The sequence below is a fragment of the Glycine max genome, chromosome 4 (genome assembly GCF_000004515.6).
Source record: "Glycine max cultivar Williams 82 chromosome 4, Glycine_max_v4.0, whole genome shotgun sequence".
In the NCBI taxonomy this organism is placed as follows: Eukaryota; Viridiplantae; Streptophyta; class Magnoliopsida; order Fabales; family Fabaceae; genus Glycine; species Glycine max.
Window position 1 is genome coordinate 4,153,865 of NC_016091.4, and position 16,367 is coordinate 4,170,231.

Consider the following 16,367-nt stretch of genomic DNA (forward strand, 5'->3'; position numbering starts at 1 on the left):
GGGTAGGGATGTCTATTTATTGTTTTGGAGAGTTTAAATATCATATATTGGGGTGCCAATCGTAGGCCCTTCTTAAATGGGTATTTATGGGCCAACCTAATTTTATGCTACAGGCCGATCCGCATCTCTTTATTGGGCTGAACCAACCAGATCCCAACAACTAACACAAATTAGGACTTGCTCTGTCCTTCTGAAGCCCGTGCTTAATTAACAATTAACAATATTTAGAGTGCCTTGAAGTAAAATTAAAAAAAAAATTGCGTGCTTTTGTCTAACACGTAATATTAATTATCAAATACACTTTACATTTAAATTGTAATTAATTTTAGATATAATTATAGAATATATTTAATTTATGCTTTAAATCATATCTGGTTTCCCAATTTCTTTTTCAAGATCCGTCATTGATTTCATGAAAAAAAATAGGACAACATAATTGTCGATTTATTTATCTTTTAAAAATTGAAAACATTTCGATTCTCATGACTTTTTATTGTACTTTTAAGATATGCATACATTTCTTGTTTTGACAGATTTAAAATATGCATACATGAAAATATAAAAGAAATATAGAAAAAAGTTATATAATGTAAAATAGTTTGGTATTATAACTCAATCATAATTATAATATATAATAAATTTATTAATTTTTATAATAATTATTTTAAAAGTCATTTAATAATAATGATTGTATAAAATTGTTTTTTTAATTTCATTATACATAATCATTAAACTTAAAGAAATATGAGTGACGACAGAGAAATAAAAGTAAGAATGATTTCAATTATTTAATGTTTAAATAATGAAACCGCGCACATTATTATAAAGAGTTTAATTACGGTTTAATGATTTTTAAGTTAATTTTACAAAAGTTAAATAAGTTTATTATAAATGATTAGATAAGATTGGATGATAATATAAAATTTATAATTTTAAACTTTCATTACATATCCCTTTGTTTCTATTATTAAATGAGTGGAAAATCCATGGAAGAAACATTCCTTCTTAACAGTAAACAAAGCCGCAAGATAAATCCATGAGAAGCATCGCTGCCTGAGCTACTTCATCCATTATTGGAAACACTTGCTGCTTCAAAGCCGAACTATCCCTCAAACTCAAACCAAAATCGTTCAAATCAATCTTCACGTTCTCCTGCTGAGATGTTCCTTCAGCAGTACTAGTAGTTGCCAACTTGCACTTAAGCCTGAACCGTGCAAAATGGTTTGTACGAGACTTCTTTTCCTTGTGATGCACTCTGATCTTTGTAGAAGATGAATTCACGGAAGGAGCAAAACCATTTACAGCTTCTGCCATTGCCCTTCTTGCCTTCCTCTGTCGAATGCCGCAGGCATTGCAAAGTGACTGCACCACCAAGATGTTAAAAACTTCGTAACCCATTGCCAGAGACTCTTCGCTATGCGCTTGTTATTTAATTTTAATTAGAACTAGCTATTTATTAATTAATTTGTAGAACTACATGCAAGTATCCAATGTAAAAAAAAATGACAAGCAACAAAATATAGCTAGCGTTAATTAGATAAAAGAAGGAAAGGGAAATTACCTTAGGACCATTAGGACCACTCCTCCAGAGTGGGGTACTGGTTGTGTTGCAATCCGCACAAACCCTTGTAATATTATTCAATGCTTTCTTTGTGGCCAGATCGCTGCTAGTGCTAGGTAGCCTCATCATTTTTCTCGTTAACCTCGCAGTTGAAGACATCCATTTTTCATAATCATGATCTCTTTTGTTCTCTTCGTCCTCTATTTTGTACAAGGAAACGTTATGGTGGCCACACTCGCTGCTTGAATCTGCCTTAACGGGCTTAGGTTGAAGTTTAACGGAGGATGAATTGCACACTTGGTTGTTGTTGTTTGATGGTCCAATATGAAATACAAGCTTCCCATCCTAATTAAAATGAATAGATGAAAGACTATAGTTAAACATTAGATGCACAATTCATACTAAAATGGGTCTTTTGTGTAAGTATATTTTGTGACATGAGCCGGTCATTAATTTTTCTAATGATACCAATTAAACAACAGATGCATGTAATTAACGTTAAGAAAATAACTTAATTTGACCTGCAATTTTTCATTTCAAAAGGAAAACCAGTAGCTTTAATTTGATGAATATTATTCTAGCTAGTTTATTCTCTTACTAAAGCCACTTAGCTAGCCACACACTCATCACTAGAGCAGTGCACTTATTTCTTTCTCAACATTTATTTATATAAGCCTCACGAAGATGAAGATATATAACAGAAAAATGGAAAGCATAGTTAAAAATGGTTAACCAAAATTAAAGGAATATTAAAATCTTGCCTGTTGATGACCATGTCTTAAATCTCTGATATCTTTGGTTTGGCTTTGATCGAGTATGTGAAAGAAGGTGCAACATGAGAGAGAAGTTGATTCGTGATTATTCGCAGAAATGAAGAGTTGACTTTGATCTTGTATCGTAGGGCATGGGGGGTTGGGGTTCAGTGAAACAGAAGTCATGAATGATAAAATTCAAATTAAGATTCTAAAAAAGGAAGGGGCTGACCACACGGTGGTAGGGTTCTTATAAAAGGAGGAAAGAGCTAAGCACAGAATAAGAGGTGTCTGCCAATGTCAAGCATTCACGTCAAGGCTTTTTATATATATATATTCTAAAACCTAAACAAGAAAAGAAAAATGTGCAACTAGGATTTTCTGCAGTGGGAAATTTAACTCATCACCCAGTTAATCAGCAGATCCTAACCATTGGATCAAGATCGGACGTAAAAATCAGACTTAAATTTTTTTTATATATATATCAAATGTAAACCAAGTATATATACCAACCGATAGCCATCTAATAATACTAGTTCACGACTGCGAGAATGCATATAAAGGCACTGAATCTGGTTTCAAAAATTATCAACGTACGCCCCCATTTTAAGAGTGTATGAGTGAATAGAAGAAAGAAAGAAAAAATTATCAATATAATAAATGAAAGTGATGAGAAATGAAATGTATTTTGGAACCAAATTTATTAAAAACAATGCAAAGTAACTTGTAACTTCTACAGCAATTAATCTTGTTGATATGAATTTTACATTGATGGGTTATGGTAAAAACATGCTGGAATACAGGAACAGGGAAAAAAAACAGTAAATGTACTACAGCGATAACTGAAAAAAACAATATTAATTATTGAGAAGAGACAAGAAAAAAGGAGGTGTAAAATGCAACTACGCGACCTGACAAAAATCCTATCTGCGTTTTTTCAGTCCTCTCACATATGGTTCAACCTCGATCAGCATATATTTAATAGGATTATATTATTCATTCGTTATTTTTTAAGATATTGTTTTCTATTTTTTATCACATTTAATTATCGTTATATTCGTATTTTCTACATGCTTTATGTTCTCTTCTTATGTTTCTGTTTATTGCGTAATGATTGTATAAATATATACATTGAGATGAATTAATTGAAAAGCAAGATAATATTAATATACCAACAAAATTAACTTCGAATTAGGACATCATGGAAATGACTAACGACGGTTTATAATATTTGTTTAGTAGTGAAAGAAGAATGGGAGGAGAGAGATGATGATATGGGTTTAATTTTTTTCACTAATAAAAATTAACAATTAACATTTGATAGAAAAAAAAAACAATATGAAAATGCATGTGTTAAGTCACCAATGCCTCTATTGTTTAGTGATTTTATGGTGTGAACTTATTTTGAAAGTATGTATTTGGTAGTTTAATCTTGATTTATACGTACAGTTTAATTAAAATTAATGCATTGTCAATATTTTTTTTATACCTACCTATATAGATAAACATATATGATAAATTATTGATTTTTATAATAAGTTTTTTAATGTCATATTTAAAATAATTTTTAATTGATTAATCCTATAAAAGTATTTACACACAGTATATCAAAATGAAACTCATACGTATCCCAATATTATCTCGATGAGCTATTTGCCTCCTGTATTCAAACTCAAATGGATGGAAATGGAATAGTTGTTACTTGTTACCAACTTACCATTAATTATAATCGTGCCTCTGCCCTCTAGTAGTCACCTGTGTAGAATTTATGAATTTTGTTCCCTTTTGAAAAAATGTGATGAGGATTTTGCAGATCTGAATAGATTGATACAGATATGAATGCAATTAGCCGTAACTTCTTAGTGTTGCCAAAGAAAAAATCAAGTAGGCTGCAGTCTCGTGACAGAGACAAGACTCTTAGTCCCCACACCCTTTTGCCATCAACCATGTATGTACACATTGTTTTTTTTTCCATCAGCTCCATTCCATCCGTTGTGAAAATTAATTAAGAACAATTAATAGCCAATTAGCCCATGATTAATTTCTTCCACGTCTTGGAGGTCTTAATTATTAGTCTTATTATCCTCAAAGGAATTTTAGGGAACAACAAAAGTTCATAGAAAACGGTCGTACAATCTATTAAAAAATCATTTTTAACTGATTTAAAAAGTTATTTGTCTGTACTAGTGGCGAATTTGATACCATGGTATAACGAGAATCAGAAAGCTATCTTTGTTTTTGGCGCCACTAATTAGGGGTTGAAAGTTGTTTAAATGTCGTTCACCTAATAAATCTACACAAATCTGTGCCTAATCTACAGATTATCAAGAAGCTGGAAGCTACGTATGAATCACTCCCGTGTCTTGAAGCCAAAACAAGATTAGATAACTGTTACTGATGGTGAGGCCTAGTTTTGTCTCAACGTAAGTGTGTCCTAATGCAAGTGGTACTGTTGAATTTTGGACCATGGTCGTATGAGTACGTATTCGGCTAAATGACACTGCAATCGGTGGCCGAATTCATCCTCCCTATTCTGCTGTTCTGAGTCTGACAGAGATCCAGCTATTTGTCTTTAAGCTACCACTGTTCCAAGCGGAAAACTTAACATTGGAGGGATTTTCTTATAGCCAGTGGCATTAAGCTACTATATATATAGACGTTCTGTTTATATTTTTGTATAGTTGATTTTGAAAGAATTTATGTTGAAAAAAACTTATCTAACCAATTTTGCCACCGTAAGTACATACTCTTGTATGATTTTGATTGCCTTTACCTTGAAAATTTTGACCTTGGCCTCTGTCATTTGATAGTTCCTTGCCCTTGTGACTGCTTCCATCTAATGTTTCTTCCTGTAAAGGTTGAATTCAGAAGCACCTCAGGCCCTCCAAGAATAGTACCATTCAATTGCCTCTCTTGTTGAAGAACAAGACAGAAAACATGGTTAATAGAAGGCAATGGCTCCATTAACAAGATTTTTGTCTTAACAATATGTTACATGAATCTCCAAGAGTTTTAAGGAAACACACAACATACTATACTCTGCATCCTTATGCTTCTTCACAAGTTTCAACATCACAATCAGGTCGCAAATTTAAAGTGTCTAATCATGCCACAGAATTTGTAATGCAATGGGATAGTTAGACATACTTTTTTCACATTGTTTAATTGAATGAATTTCTTGCAACAGATGAAAGTCTAAAGTTATGTTCCTTTGAAAATCTATCTCTAAGATTATCCAACAAATCGGTAACATTTTTTATATGTACAATACTGAGTAATTGGAGGAGCAAGGGTTCAAGAAATCTAATAAAGAACTATTACATTACATTTTTTTCATGCTTCAAATAATTCATCATTTTCATCAGGCATTGAAAGAGCACCAGTGATAAACTTAAAATTTATTGTTTGACTTAACTCACTGAAGTGCTCGCCTAATAGTTTTGCTCCAAGAGCGACAACTTTTACCATTCAATGGGGTTGTCTGCATTACCGCAGCAACAGAAACATTCCATGCTGTATTTGTAATTTTGGTTTATTGTGCAGGTGTTAGAGAGCTACAACTATGCTACTGTAAATTTGACAAAACCACCATTAAAGCTAAAGAAAAGATAAAAATTGTATATTGATATTCTTCATTGATAATAAAAGGATAGGAGAAATACAATTTTATAACCTAATTACTACTGTTTGATCCTACAAGTATCACCATCTTAACTTAGAGAATTAGAAATAAAAGCTATATAATATAATAGATAATATTCTAATATTTTAACTTCATCTAATGTAATCTTTCAAATATTTTATTTTAGGTCCAAAATAAAATGCTGTAAAAAAATGGTTGAAAGATTACATTAGACCATCATTACAAATATTATTTTTAGGAGGCACAGCACAACACCAGTTAGCTAGTGTCAAGAAAATTTTCTAAAAATTGCAAAGTGGTCTTTAATTAATTTGAGTGGTTATATTTCAAAATCCCAAATTTACAAACATCTCATTAATACTCCCTCTCAATTCATATATAAAAAAAATAATTAATTTAACATTAATTAAAAAAATTAGTTGACATCATTTAATTTTATTAATCTCAAGTAAAAAATAAAATTATTTTTAAAATTTGTTTTATTGGAACTTATTATCATAAATAAAAAAGAGTTATTAAAAATAAAAATAAAATTAAATGAAGGATATTTTATGAATGATAACATTAAATATGATAAAATTAGTTAAATTTATTTATATTTAAACCTAACCAACAAAATCACTTTTTTGTTTAAATATAAATCTAGAGGGAGTACCTCTCATTTTTTTTAATCTCTTTTTCTATCATATTACACATCAATCTTATTAAGCATCCATCTCTTATTTCTTTCTCTCTCTTTTAATATGTAAATACCCACAAAGATGTTCAAGAATAATTTTTGCTTTTAGATTTATTCAATTTTATTACTTAGTTCTTGTATAAAAATAAGATTTTGTAGCTTAGTTCTAAAATCGATGCTCCTACTACTGACCTTGGAGTATCAATTCTAAAAAATATTAATCCTAGAAGATATTGGATTTAAGACTAAGCTACAGAATCATATTTTTATAGAAGTCGACACCGTTTAATTTAAAGAAATAAAAGAGGTGTAAGGGATAAAATAAAATAAAAAAAGAGATGAAAAAAGTATTTAAATTAAAATATAATAAAAAAAGTGTGAGACTCACACTGATTTTAAAAACTTTCTTCTCAAAACATTAAACAATAATTAAACCAAATACTAAGTTACAAAACTTAGTAAAAATTACTTTTAAATATCCGCTATTCAATCTATCTGTTATAATTTATTTATCTGATATAAATATGATGTGATTTATCAGTAGAGCATTTAAATACTGGTCCACCTTAGACGTCAGCATAAATTACAAGTGAAGGTGCGGTTGACATAGGATATTCTACGAAGATAAGCAAATTAAAAAAGAGATGTTATTAATACTTCTTGAACACTGTCAGCAAAGCGGTGAGACGCGTGTATCATTTCTTTATGTAGGATTATAAATGGTGAGACTAGCTGTACGTGTAGGCACATCGGATCAAATAAATTAACAAGCACAGCTCATAAATGGTTCATTTATGAAACTTGGTATTTTTTTGGTGGGATTGTGATTCCTCATTAATTACCCTCACCTACGCTGAGTCAAGTGAATGCCCATGGAAACACACAAATAGCTAGCCGAGCCAATGTTAACAAATGTTCTCTAACTGTTCAATTTTTTTTAAAATAAAATATGTTGTACTATTTTTCATCGATTAATTCCTTAATCATCATCCTACCTAAAGTCCATATGAAAAAACAAAATAAAATGCTCCCTAATTGCGTGTGTGCGCGCTTGCATGTTGGTAATGGTATTGCGTAACGAATCAACCTGGCCTTTTCATATCATAAAAGTTGCAAACATGATCGTCCAACATATTTCGATTATTTTCCATATCAATCCTTGTTCCATACAACTATGATGTTCAACCACATTTTCATTATAAATTGACTTTTAAGTCAAGCACATGCAGAATTTCTTTTCAGTAGTTGAGAACTAGACGGTTGAGTCTCGAGCCTCGATCGGAATTTCGTTCCCCAGAAACATCTCAGGAAAGGAGCGACATACACATAGTACTGTTTCGAAAACTGGATGAAACATGCATAGCCATGTCAACTTTACTTTTTAAGGAGGCTTCAGCATCATAGTAACATTAAGTAATTAACAACGACAATATGTAATTTTTCGAACTACAACTAGTCATATTAATATTTTGAAATTAGATGGACTAATTGTTGAGTTAGCTGCTTGATTGAGAAATAAAAAGATAAGATTAAAAAACTAAAAGGCGATTGTAATAGGAAGTCATTTATATGAAAGCGGTGTTGCAGAGGTAGACAAGGAAGGATTAACACACACACACACATATATATATATATATATATATATATATATATTATTGGAGCAGTACATGACACATTGTACTAGGATACCATTGATCTGATTTTTGTTGTTTGTTGTTAAAATCAAAAGCAGTCACAAGTGTCGAGGACCTGAGCCTGACCAGAACTAAGGACCCTAGCGAGCCACTCATCGTCGTCGAAATCCCCTTCATCTTGAGCAACAATGGAGTCATTTTGCACCTGCAGCACATTTGAGGATGAGGGTGGTTCTGACGGCGTTGGTGGGGATGCGATGATCTCTTTGTAAAGCTCTTGCATGAACTTTTCAACCGCTTCTTCTTCGAAAGAGAATTGGCCCACATCGTTCTCCGTCTCGGTCAGAATCTCGTCCAGCTTTCGGGTGAGAGCTTCGGTGGAGGAAGCATTCTCTTCCATCAAAGCCATTCTCTCTCACTCTGTGTTGGTAATTGTTACTACTACTAAATGATAAAGACCAACAGAGGCTGGCTATTGAAATTGAAGAGAGTGCGATGCCACGCTGGCAGTGGAACAGTGACGTGGCAGACTTTCATGCTGAGGTCTTCTTCCTCGTGTGACCAAAACCATCACTCTTCGCTGCTCCGTTTCGCACATGGGGATAATGTTTCCCTACCACGGCTGTCTATCACCCGCGCTGTCACCTAATCCCACCTCCCAACATGTCGTCCAATTTTGGTGATATGCGATTCCCATCTTTTACAATCAGATGCATAATTTGGAGATGTAACTAAACTTTTTAATTAGAAATTACTTTAAGAATTTTATTTTATTTCAATACATTAAGAGTGTGGTTCTCTTAAAAATTTATTTGATCTATAATAACATGATTGGGACTTCACTTTTAATAATAACAATCAATGTATAAGACTGTAATTTTATGTTTTTTTTTTTTACTGTGGCTACATCAAAAATTAAACTTATAACCTCATGTATCTATCAATATTTTACTAGGTTGATTCTAGTATATTATAAGATTTTTTTATTTGTAATGAAGACTGATAATGTATTCTATATTTACTTCAGTTTAATGCATGTAAAGGCAAGACAAGAGAATATTTTGTGTTTAAGCCGGAAGAGAATTAGAGAGGAAAAAAAACATGTAATAGTATCAAACTTAGTCTTCTGTATGTGTTATAATGAAATATTTTATGCTAAATCATTATTTATACATTAGGTTAAAGGTAATCATTGTAAAACATACACAATATAGTGTTAATACTTTCTTTATGTGTGATCAACTCTCAAATCTATATTTTAGGTTATAAATCTTTCTGAGATTTTTTCATATGTTTTTCCTGAATAAAGTTTGGTGGCAACTTTCACTCTTCATTCTATTCATAATCCAATTTGCCATCTTGGCACGATCCTAATGTGGCACCCATCAAACCTAAGACTTGAGCTCTAAGGTTGCAACCCTATGGTTTTGAGTTGTGCATGTGATAAAATTGTTGCTACTGTGGAGATCACGACCTTATAGCAATAGAGTTTGAAATCCGAATCACACCTTGCTTCCAGGTTATAAAACATAATTAGTCATGGAAATCATCACCTAATTCAATTTGAAAATCATATTTTGGAATAGGGATACACTTCTTCTGGAATGATCATTCTAAAGGGAGGATAACATAAGAATTTTTAAACATTTGAGGTGCAGCAAAAAAAAGGGTGCAGGAAGTAATTGCCTACGAGGCAGAGTTACATTACACCTTCCCTAGTTTGGGCTCATTTGGTTCAGTAAACGGGCTCTAACGAAGAATCCCAGTCCATGCTTATACCTTACTTGTGTTGAGGTGCATGGGAAAGTGTGAGAACGGATAAAACACACACACTAGAAAGGGAGAACCGCATACGTTATACAGTGACACCCAAATTATAAACGTTAGATATACTTGATTTGATTTCATAGCCACGTGGGACCTACCTAAAATGAAATGAAACCAAAATGAGCATGAGCATTCTTTTTTATTTATTTTTCATTCGAATCGAAGTAACAAGGAAAGTCAAATCAAAATCAAAATCACAACCGAACTCAAACCCAAAACCCAAACTAACGACAAATTTCCTTTTCGCAGAGGGACACTGTTCTGTTCGGTGTTCAGACAGAAAGATACACTTTTTCCAAACCTCCAAACCAACCCAGGCTTTCAACAAAACCTTTTAAATCGAAAAAAAAAAAAAAAAGGTGAGAAAGCGAGAAAGAAAAAACCAATGGGTTTAGGTTGGGTGGCGAAGCCGAATAATCAACAATGCAGAAGGTGGACGACAATTCGTATATGGGGAGCAACGTTTATCTGTTGCATGTGTTTAATCTTCTTCACTCCCAGAATCCCTCGCTCTCCCAAGCATCACCAATTCGTTGACATGCGCAATCTTCTCGGTAACCACCCACATTGCATACGAGATCATAATTTTTGTATGAATTTCATTTTGATGTTCTGATTATTTTAGATTCTCCAGGAGTACCCAACACGTTGAATGTGATGACAAATTTCCCGTTTTTAGTTGTGGGTGTTCTGGGCCTTGTGCTTGCCCTGGAAGAAGGTGTCTTCAACATAAGGTTTCGGTTCCTGTGTAAAAAAATTGATTTTTCCTTTTCCTCCGTTAACTGACATTGTTGTGTTGTGTTGTTGCAGTTCCCAAGGAGAGGTTTGGACATGGGCACTGTTCTATGCTGGAATAGCGGGTGTGGCTTTTGGCTCTGCTTATTACCATTTGAAGCCCGATGACCATCGTGTGTTATGGGACACTTTACCGGTTAGTTAGTATTCTGTGTTTGTTCTGTAATTCTTTTCCTTTCCCATACTCCAATTGCTTTATTGTTTTCAAAATGGATGATTCCGTGACACTTTACCGGTTTTCTGATTCTATTAACTCATCTCTACTCAAAATACTCTTCTTGCAAGTTGTAATCAAGTGGGATCGCTCCTTATTCTGTCTCTCTTTTTTCATTGTGAAGCTCACTGGTTTTGTCAATGGCAGATGATGGTGGCCTTCTCCTCACTTTTGTCTAGTTTGGTTGTTGAGAGATTGGGCCAGAGGATTGGACTGTGTTGTATGTTTGCACTCAATCTTGCTGCCTTTCTATGTGTAATTTATGAACGGTTAGTTTTTATTTTTTTTTATTCATACTTATTCTGTCTTGGAATTCCCATGCATCAAATGAAGGTGCTTTAGTAGCCAAGTTTTATGCTGAATTCTGTCTGCTAGTTGGTTGCAGAATTTATAATGATGTTCGGTTCTGCATGATGTTCCAGTTGACTCTGCCTCTAGCTATTCCGGTAATAGCAGTCTTGTACCGCTCCAAATATACTCACTCAAGATATTGGTTTTTTTCTACAGGTAAGCCCTGAATTTTGTATTTTTTTTATTTTCCTGGACGAAGTTTCTATGTGACTGCCTGTTCCTGCTTTTGATGTGAAAAATTATTTGTTAAATGAATAAGAGTTTATTGTGTCAGTGCATCATTAAGGGAGAGTGCCTAGGATACATTTGTTCACTAGCAAACTAAAACTTTGCTTAGTTTTTATCTTTTTATGATGATATCTCTTTTGGGCCCTACTGTCATTGCTCTAATGAAGTTAGTAATAGGGATAGAAGACTGTACTAGAAGAAGTAAACCTTATGCCATTAACGGCTTTTGAGATACATTATCTGTTTACCGAGTTTGGGTGGATATCTCACAATCTTTTGATTGTTATATAAGAAAAGAAGTTGTCATTCATAGTTGCATTGGCTATAGTTCTGATGTTTAGTAGTGGATAGTGGATACCTTTAAGGATTTTGTCTTTGAATGGAAATTGTAGGTGTTCACTAATAAACTGGTTACATTTCTAGCAAACTGTTTTGTTTGGATAAAGGAAGACTGTCTATTCTTTGATTAAGGTCCTATTTGGATAAAATTTTCCATAAACACTTGTAGAAAAAGAAAATATGAAGGTAAAACGAATTGAGCCTCTCCCATAAAAGCTAAAACAACCTATGTACTTAACTTTTATTGAAGCTCTCTCATATAATTTTTCCAAAAACTATAAGGTGCATAAATTGATTTTCGCTTATGAGAGAAGTTCAACTCATTTTTTTCTTCTTCTATAAGTACTTATTGAGAAGATTTTCCAAACAGAACCTTAGTTTATGATTTTAATGCTAAGATATTCTGCTTGATTATGCAAAGAAGAAATATAGAAATCTTATCGAAGATGTTGCATGCCATGAGACACATAAAGAGTTTCCAATCCTGATTTGATGGGTATCTTAACATGACGTAGGTTTCAGGGCATGCCAACACCATATGAATGCTCTGTCCACTTTTATAGTTTTTATAGTTTTCAAGATTTGGGACTTGACTGTAGTTTCATCAGTAGACCTTCTTCTCTGAAACAAATGATCATTTATGAAGTGCAATTTCCATGGTTTCATTTTGGGGGATATAACTCTTACCTGTTTTTGTAAGACACCATTTTTATTGTATCCATTACACTTTTATCTCTAATTGTCAATGCCGTGTTTTGATTATATTGGACAAAGTACACCATTATACTTGAGGCATGCATCTTGATTTCTGAAGTTCACCACCTCTTTGATGTCAGCGGTTTTAGTCCTGTGAAAGTTGAAACATTCTTCACTTATAACCCCCTGCCCCAAAATGTGCTCTGTTCCTGAATCATGCAAATCTTAAAGAAAATAAAGCAGCTGTTAACGTATGAATTGAGGATATAAAAGTTAAGAAATGACCATATTCTCTTAATTGTTGTGGATATGCTTTGAAGCCTGAACTCTTTTGGCACAGGGATTTATCTGCTAGCAAAATTTGAAGGTGCTACTGACAGGAAATTGTACCATGTAAATAACTACATCATCAGTGGGCATTCTTTGGAACACTTGTGCTTAGCACTGATCCCGATTTTACTCAGCGTAATGCTCATCAACAGGGAACTAAAGTTTCAAAGGTATTTGATCAAAATGTCTTGTTGCTATACTTAGAAATTGGTATATCAAACTCTCCTTGTTATTCTACTTTTGAACCAGTTATATGCTTCACCTTTTCTAACTGCTGTCCCCTAAGAAGAGATGTGATCCCTTTTTCTTATTCATTTATTGGCTTGATGATAGATTAGTTGATCATAAAGATAGACCATGAAGAGGTAGAGAGAATTGATGATTGCTCAATTGCTCCTGGATGCCTGAGAGAGAGATTGCAGCAATGAATGAGTGAAAATGCCTTAGAATTATGTAAACCATGGTTGGCGAGGTAGATCAAGCTAAAACTTCTCTTCCATAACTTGTAAGTCTAACTAGTTTAGTTGTATAGTGGGCTCAAATTCCTTTCTCTTTATTTACAAAGGAATCTCTGTTGACACCAATCTGATTTTGCCTGGTGGGTCGTCATGTGTATGAAAGCTTTTGTGCATTTCAGATAATATAGGAATATGTATGACTGAGGACCTGAGGTGACAGACAAGAGGTTTCTAACTTGAATTGGTTTTTCTTTGTCGTTGTTCATTGCCCTTGTGAAATTTGTGACAGCATTATTGATTCATCAACGTGATGCTATGAGAATTTTGTAACTAGTCTCTGTTGAGTTTATTTTTTCATGAGTTTTTTTTTTTTTTCGGATGTGAGAATAACTAACATGCAGAAAGCAATGATAGATTCTGTTGTGAACTTGTGAGGGACTTAAGATTGCACTCTTGTATGTTTCCTTTCTGGATTTATCATGGATGAATCCAGGTGGCAATAGAGGATTCGAGATTCACACTAACAAAGGTCAAGGCACGTGTTGGCGCTTTAGATGCGCACCTGGCAAAATATATGCTCCCTTCACATGCTGTTGCTTTGTCCTTTTGAATAACTTTTAATCTTTTTATGTCTGCTTATTTTATGGCTCCTTGCATATTCATAATCATGTGGCTTGTACCCACACACACATGATTATATATTTGTATTAGGTTCGGTGATCTTTCATTTTCTTCTGGCCCCCCCTCCTACTTCATTATGGTAAGGGAAGATCAAATTCGTTGTTTGGAGGTTGATTTCTTTTTATATATTTAAAGCCATAAAAAAATGTTACTTCTACAGTTTTGCTTACTAGATTGTAAATTTGTAAATTGTAATGATTAAATGAATCATTTTTATTGGATTACAAATATGAAGGTGAAGTCATATATTAGATATAAATAAGAAAGTTGAGTGTCGTGTAAATAATAAAAAATCTCAAAGATCTTAAGATTTTGAATTGAAATGTAGAGTTTATACACTTGTTTTCAATAAATTTTTTATTTATTTTGGAGCTATTTTTTTTTTCTGGTGGTTAGAGGAATCATTGGCTCATGTAACTAGCACTCGGAGACGTTCGAGGCTACATACATACATGCACCGGATTACTGTTGTGTTCATAATCTGGTAAGGAACCCAACATTTTCTTATTTAGGATTAGGATTAGAACATTTGTAACTAGAAGCTAAAACGTGGTATTCCTTACTAGGAAGGAAAAAAAGAAGCAAACAAAATACTTTGGTAATGGTTTTTATCTTTGCTCCCGCGTTGGTTTTGTTTTGCGAGTAGTCATAAACCATCTAGAATATTAGGCTACTAAAAACAATTGAGTACATAATTTGATGCGTTTAACAACTTTTTTCCTAAAACTAATCTGGAAAGGGAAGTTCAATTGGATAAACTGAAACTCTTGAGATTCAGTGATTGAATTGAACTTGAAAATTGGAATGGCAAGAAAAGAATGCGTGGAGCAGGATGTGGTGGATGGTTGTAGTAGTACTGTTGCGCTCACAATGCGGGTCTCCAGCTCACAAATGGGTTTCCAAACGATTAATCTCAACCGGAGGATTGAAAAAATATGGTCCAGAAGATTATATAGATTACTAATTTGAAGAATTTTAAGTTTTCTAAAAACCAAAATACATGTTAATATAAATTTAACAATACTTACTGTATATTTTTTCAAAACCTTTTTTGAGTTGTCTAGAGTCTAGACAAGCCTTATTGATTTAAGCCCCAACAAATTAAACCGTCATTTGGATCCATTTTTAATAACTATATTTAAGGGGGAGAGATCAATACAAGTTTGAGAAAATCTTTATTTGAAATCACAAAAGAATAACAAATAATTCTAAATCTTATTACAACATTTTTCTACTAATTCTTCATTTTTTTACATAATAAGTATTGAATGCGTCTTATATTTCTAAAACATTAAATATATCTACTTTTTTATTACTAGAAAGATTTGTAAGACGAGTTGTAGAAAAATATAATATAACTTAACCATAATTGCTTTGTAGATACGTTGATAAATATTTAATTGATATAATTGGAACTAATTTTCTCTTAGCTGGACGTGGAGGTTTCACCGGGAGAAGAGACCCATATGGTGACTGATGTTGAGAACGAGAAACCGTGGTAAAAACCTGAAGGGTACAAAAGAAGTCTGAAACAGAATCAAAATAGGGAAAAGTGAATCACGGTGACTCGCATATATAGAATTTTTTTAAAGTGGCATATATTGAACGTTGGATTTAATTCAATTAAGGGTTAAGATTTGGTATAAATTTAATAATTTACATTCAGTGTAAACGGATTTAATAATATATATATATATATATAGAGAGAGAGAGAGAGAGGCAATGAAACTTTATAAGGAAGAAAGAAGAGGTTTGACAGGAACCATAGTCTCCCTGTCAACATTTTATTTAGAAAATTTAAACCATTGAATGTTTTAAAAGTATTTTAAGGATATAAATTGAGAACTTAACAAATATTATTTTAAAAAACTATGATTAAATTATAATGGAAATTACAATGGGGTGGGTGGGTAGGTAATACTTTTTTTTTCTTCATAAAACCATTTTATTTCTAGCTTCTCAATTAATGTTTTAAAGATACTAGTATTTGCCTTTTAACTTAATTTAATTTTCTAAAAAAATATTATTATTAAACAAATTCTGAAAATCGTGACACTACCTATGACATTTTAGATTTTTTTTTTTACGGAGAAATTATAGATTTTTAGTATTAACTTTTCTGCCATGTTAAACATATCTATTCTATTCTACTAATGTTAATTTTATTAAATAAGAAGTA

General features: G+C 32.7%; 2 protein-coding genes across 4 annotated transcripts; one reads left to right on the forward strand and one right to left on the reverse strand.

Moving 5' to 3' along the window:
• Positions 1-917: 917 nt before the first annotated feature.
• LOC102659929 (putative GATA transcription factor 22) lies at positions 918-2,855 on the reverse strand. Its single transcript, XM_006578015.4, has 3 exons — positions 2,323-2,855; positions 1,562-1,906; positions 918-1,362 (listed from the first exon to the last, which is right to left on the reverse strand). The coding sequence occupies exons 1-3, from the start codon at positions 2,497-2,499 to the stop codon at positions 1,006-1,008; spliced, it is 879 nt and encodes a 292-aa protein (XP_006578078.1). The 5' UTR covers positions 2,500-2,855; the 3' UTR covers positions 918-1,005.
• Positions 2,856-10,192: 7,337 nt separating this feature from the next.
• LOC100796199 (uncharacterized) lies at positions 10,193-14,296 on the forward strand. Of its 3 annotated transcripts, none has more exons than XM_006578017.4 (7): positions 10,193-10,650; positions 10,722-10,830; positions 10,907-11,027; positions 11,253-11,374; positions 11,491-11,612; positions 13,060-13,219; positions 13,388-14,296. In XM_006578017.4, the coding sequence occupies exons 1-7, from the start codon at positions 10,482-10,484 to the stop codon at positions 13,389-13,391; spliced, it is 807 nt and encodes a 268-aa protein (XP_006578080.1). In that variant the 5' UTR covers positions 10,193-10,481; the 3' UTR covers positions 13,392-14,296. The 3 variants fall into 3 exon arrangements, with proteins under 3 accessions (XP_006578080.1, XP_006578079.1, XP_003523644.2); XM_006578016.4 differs by having other exon boundaries at positions 10,200-10,650; positions 13,383-14,296; XM_003523596.5 differs by having other exon boundaries at positions 10,209-10,650; positions 10,731-10,830; positions 13,383-14,296.
• The last annotated feature ends 2,071 nt before the right edge of the window (positions 14,297-16,367 follow it).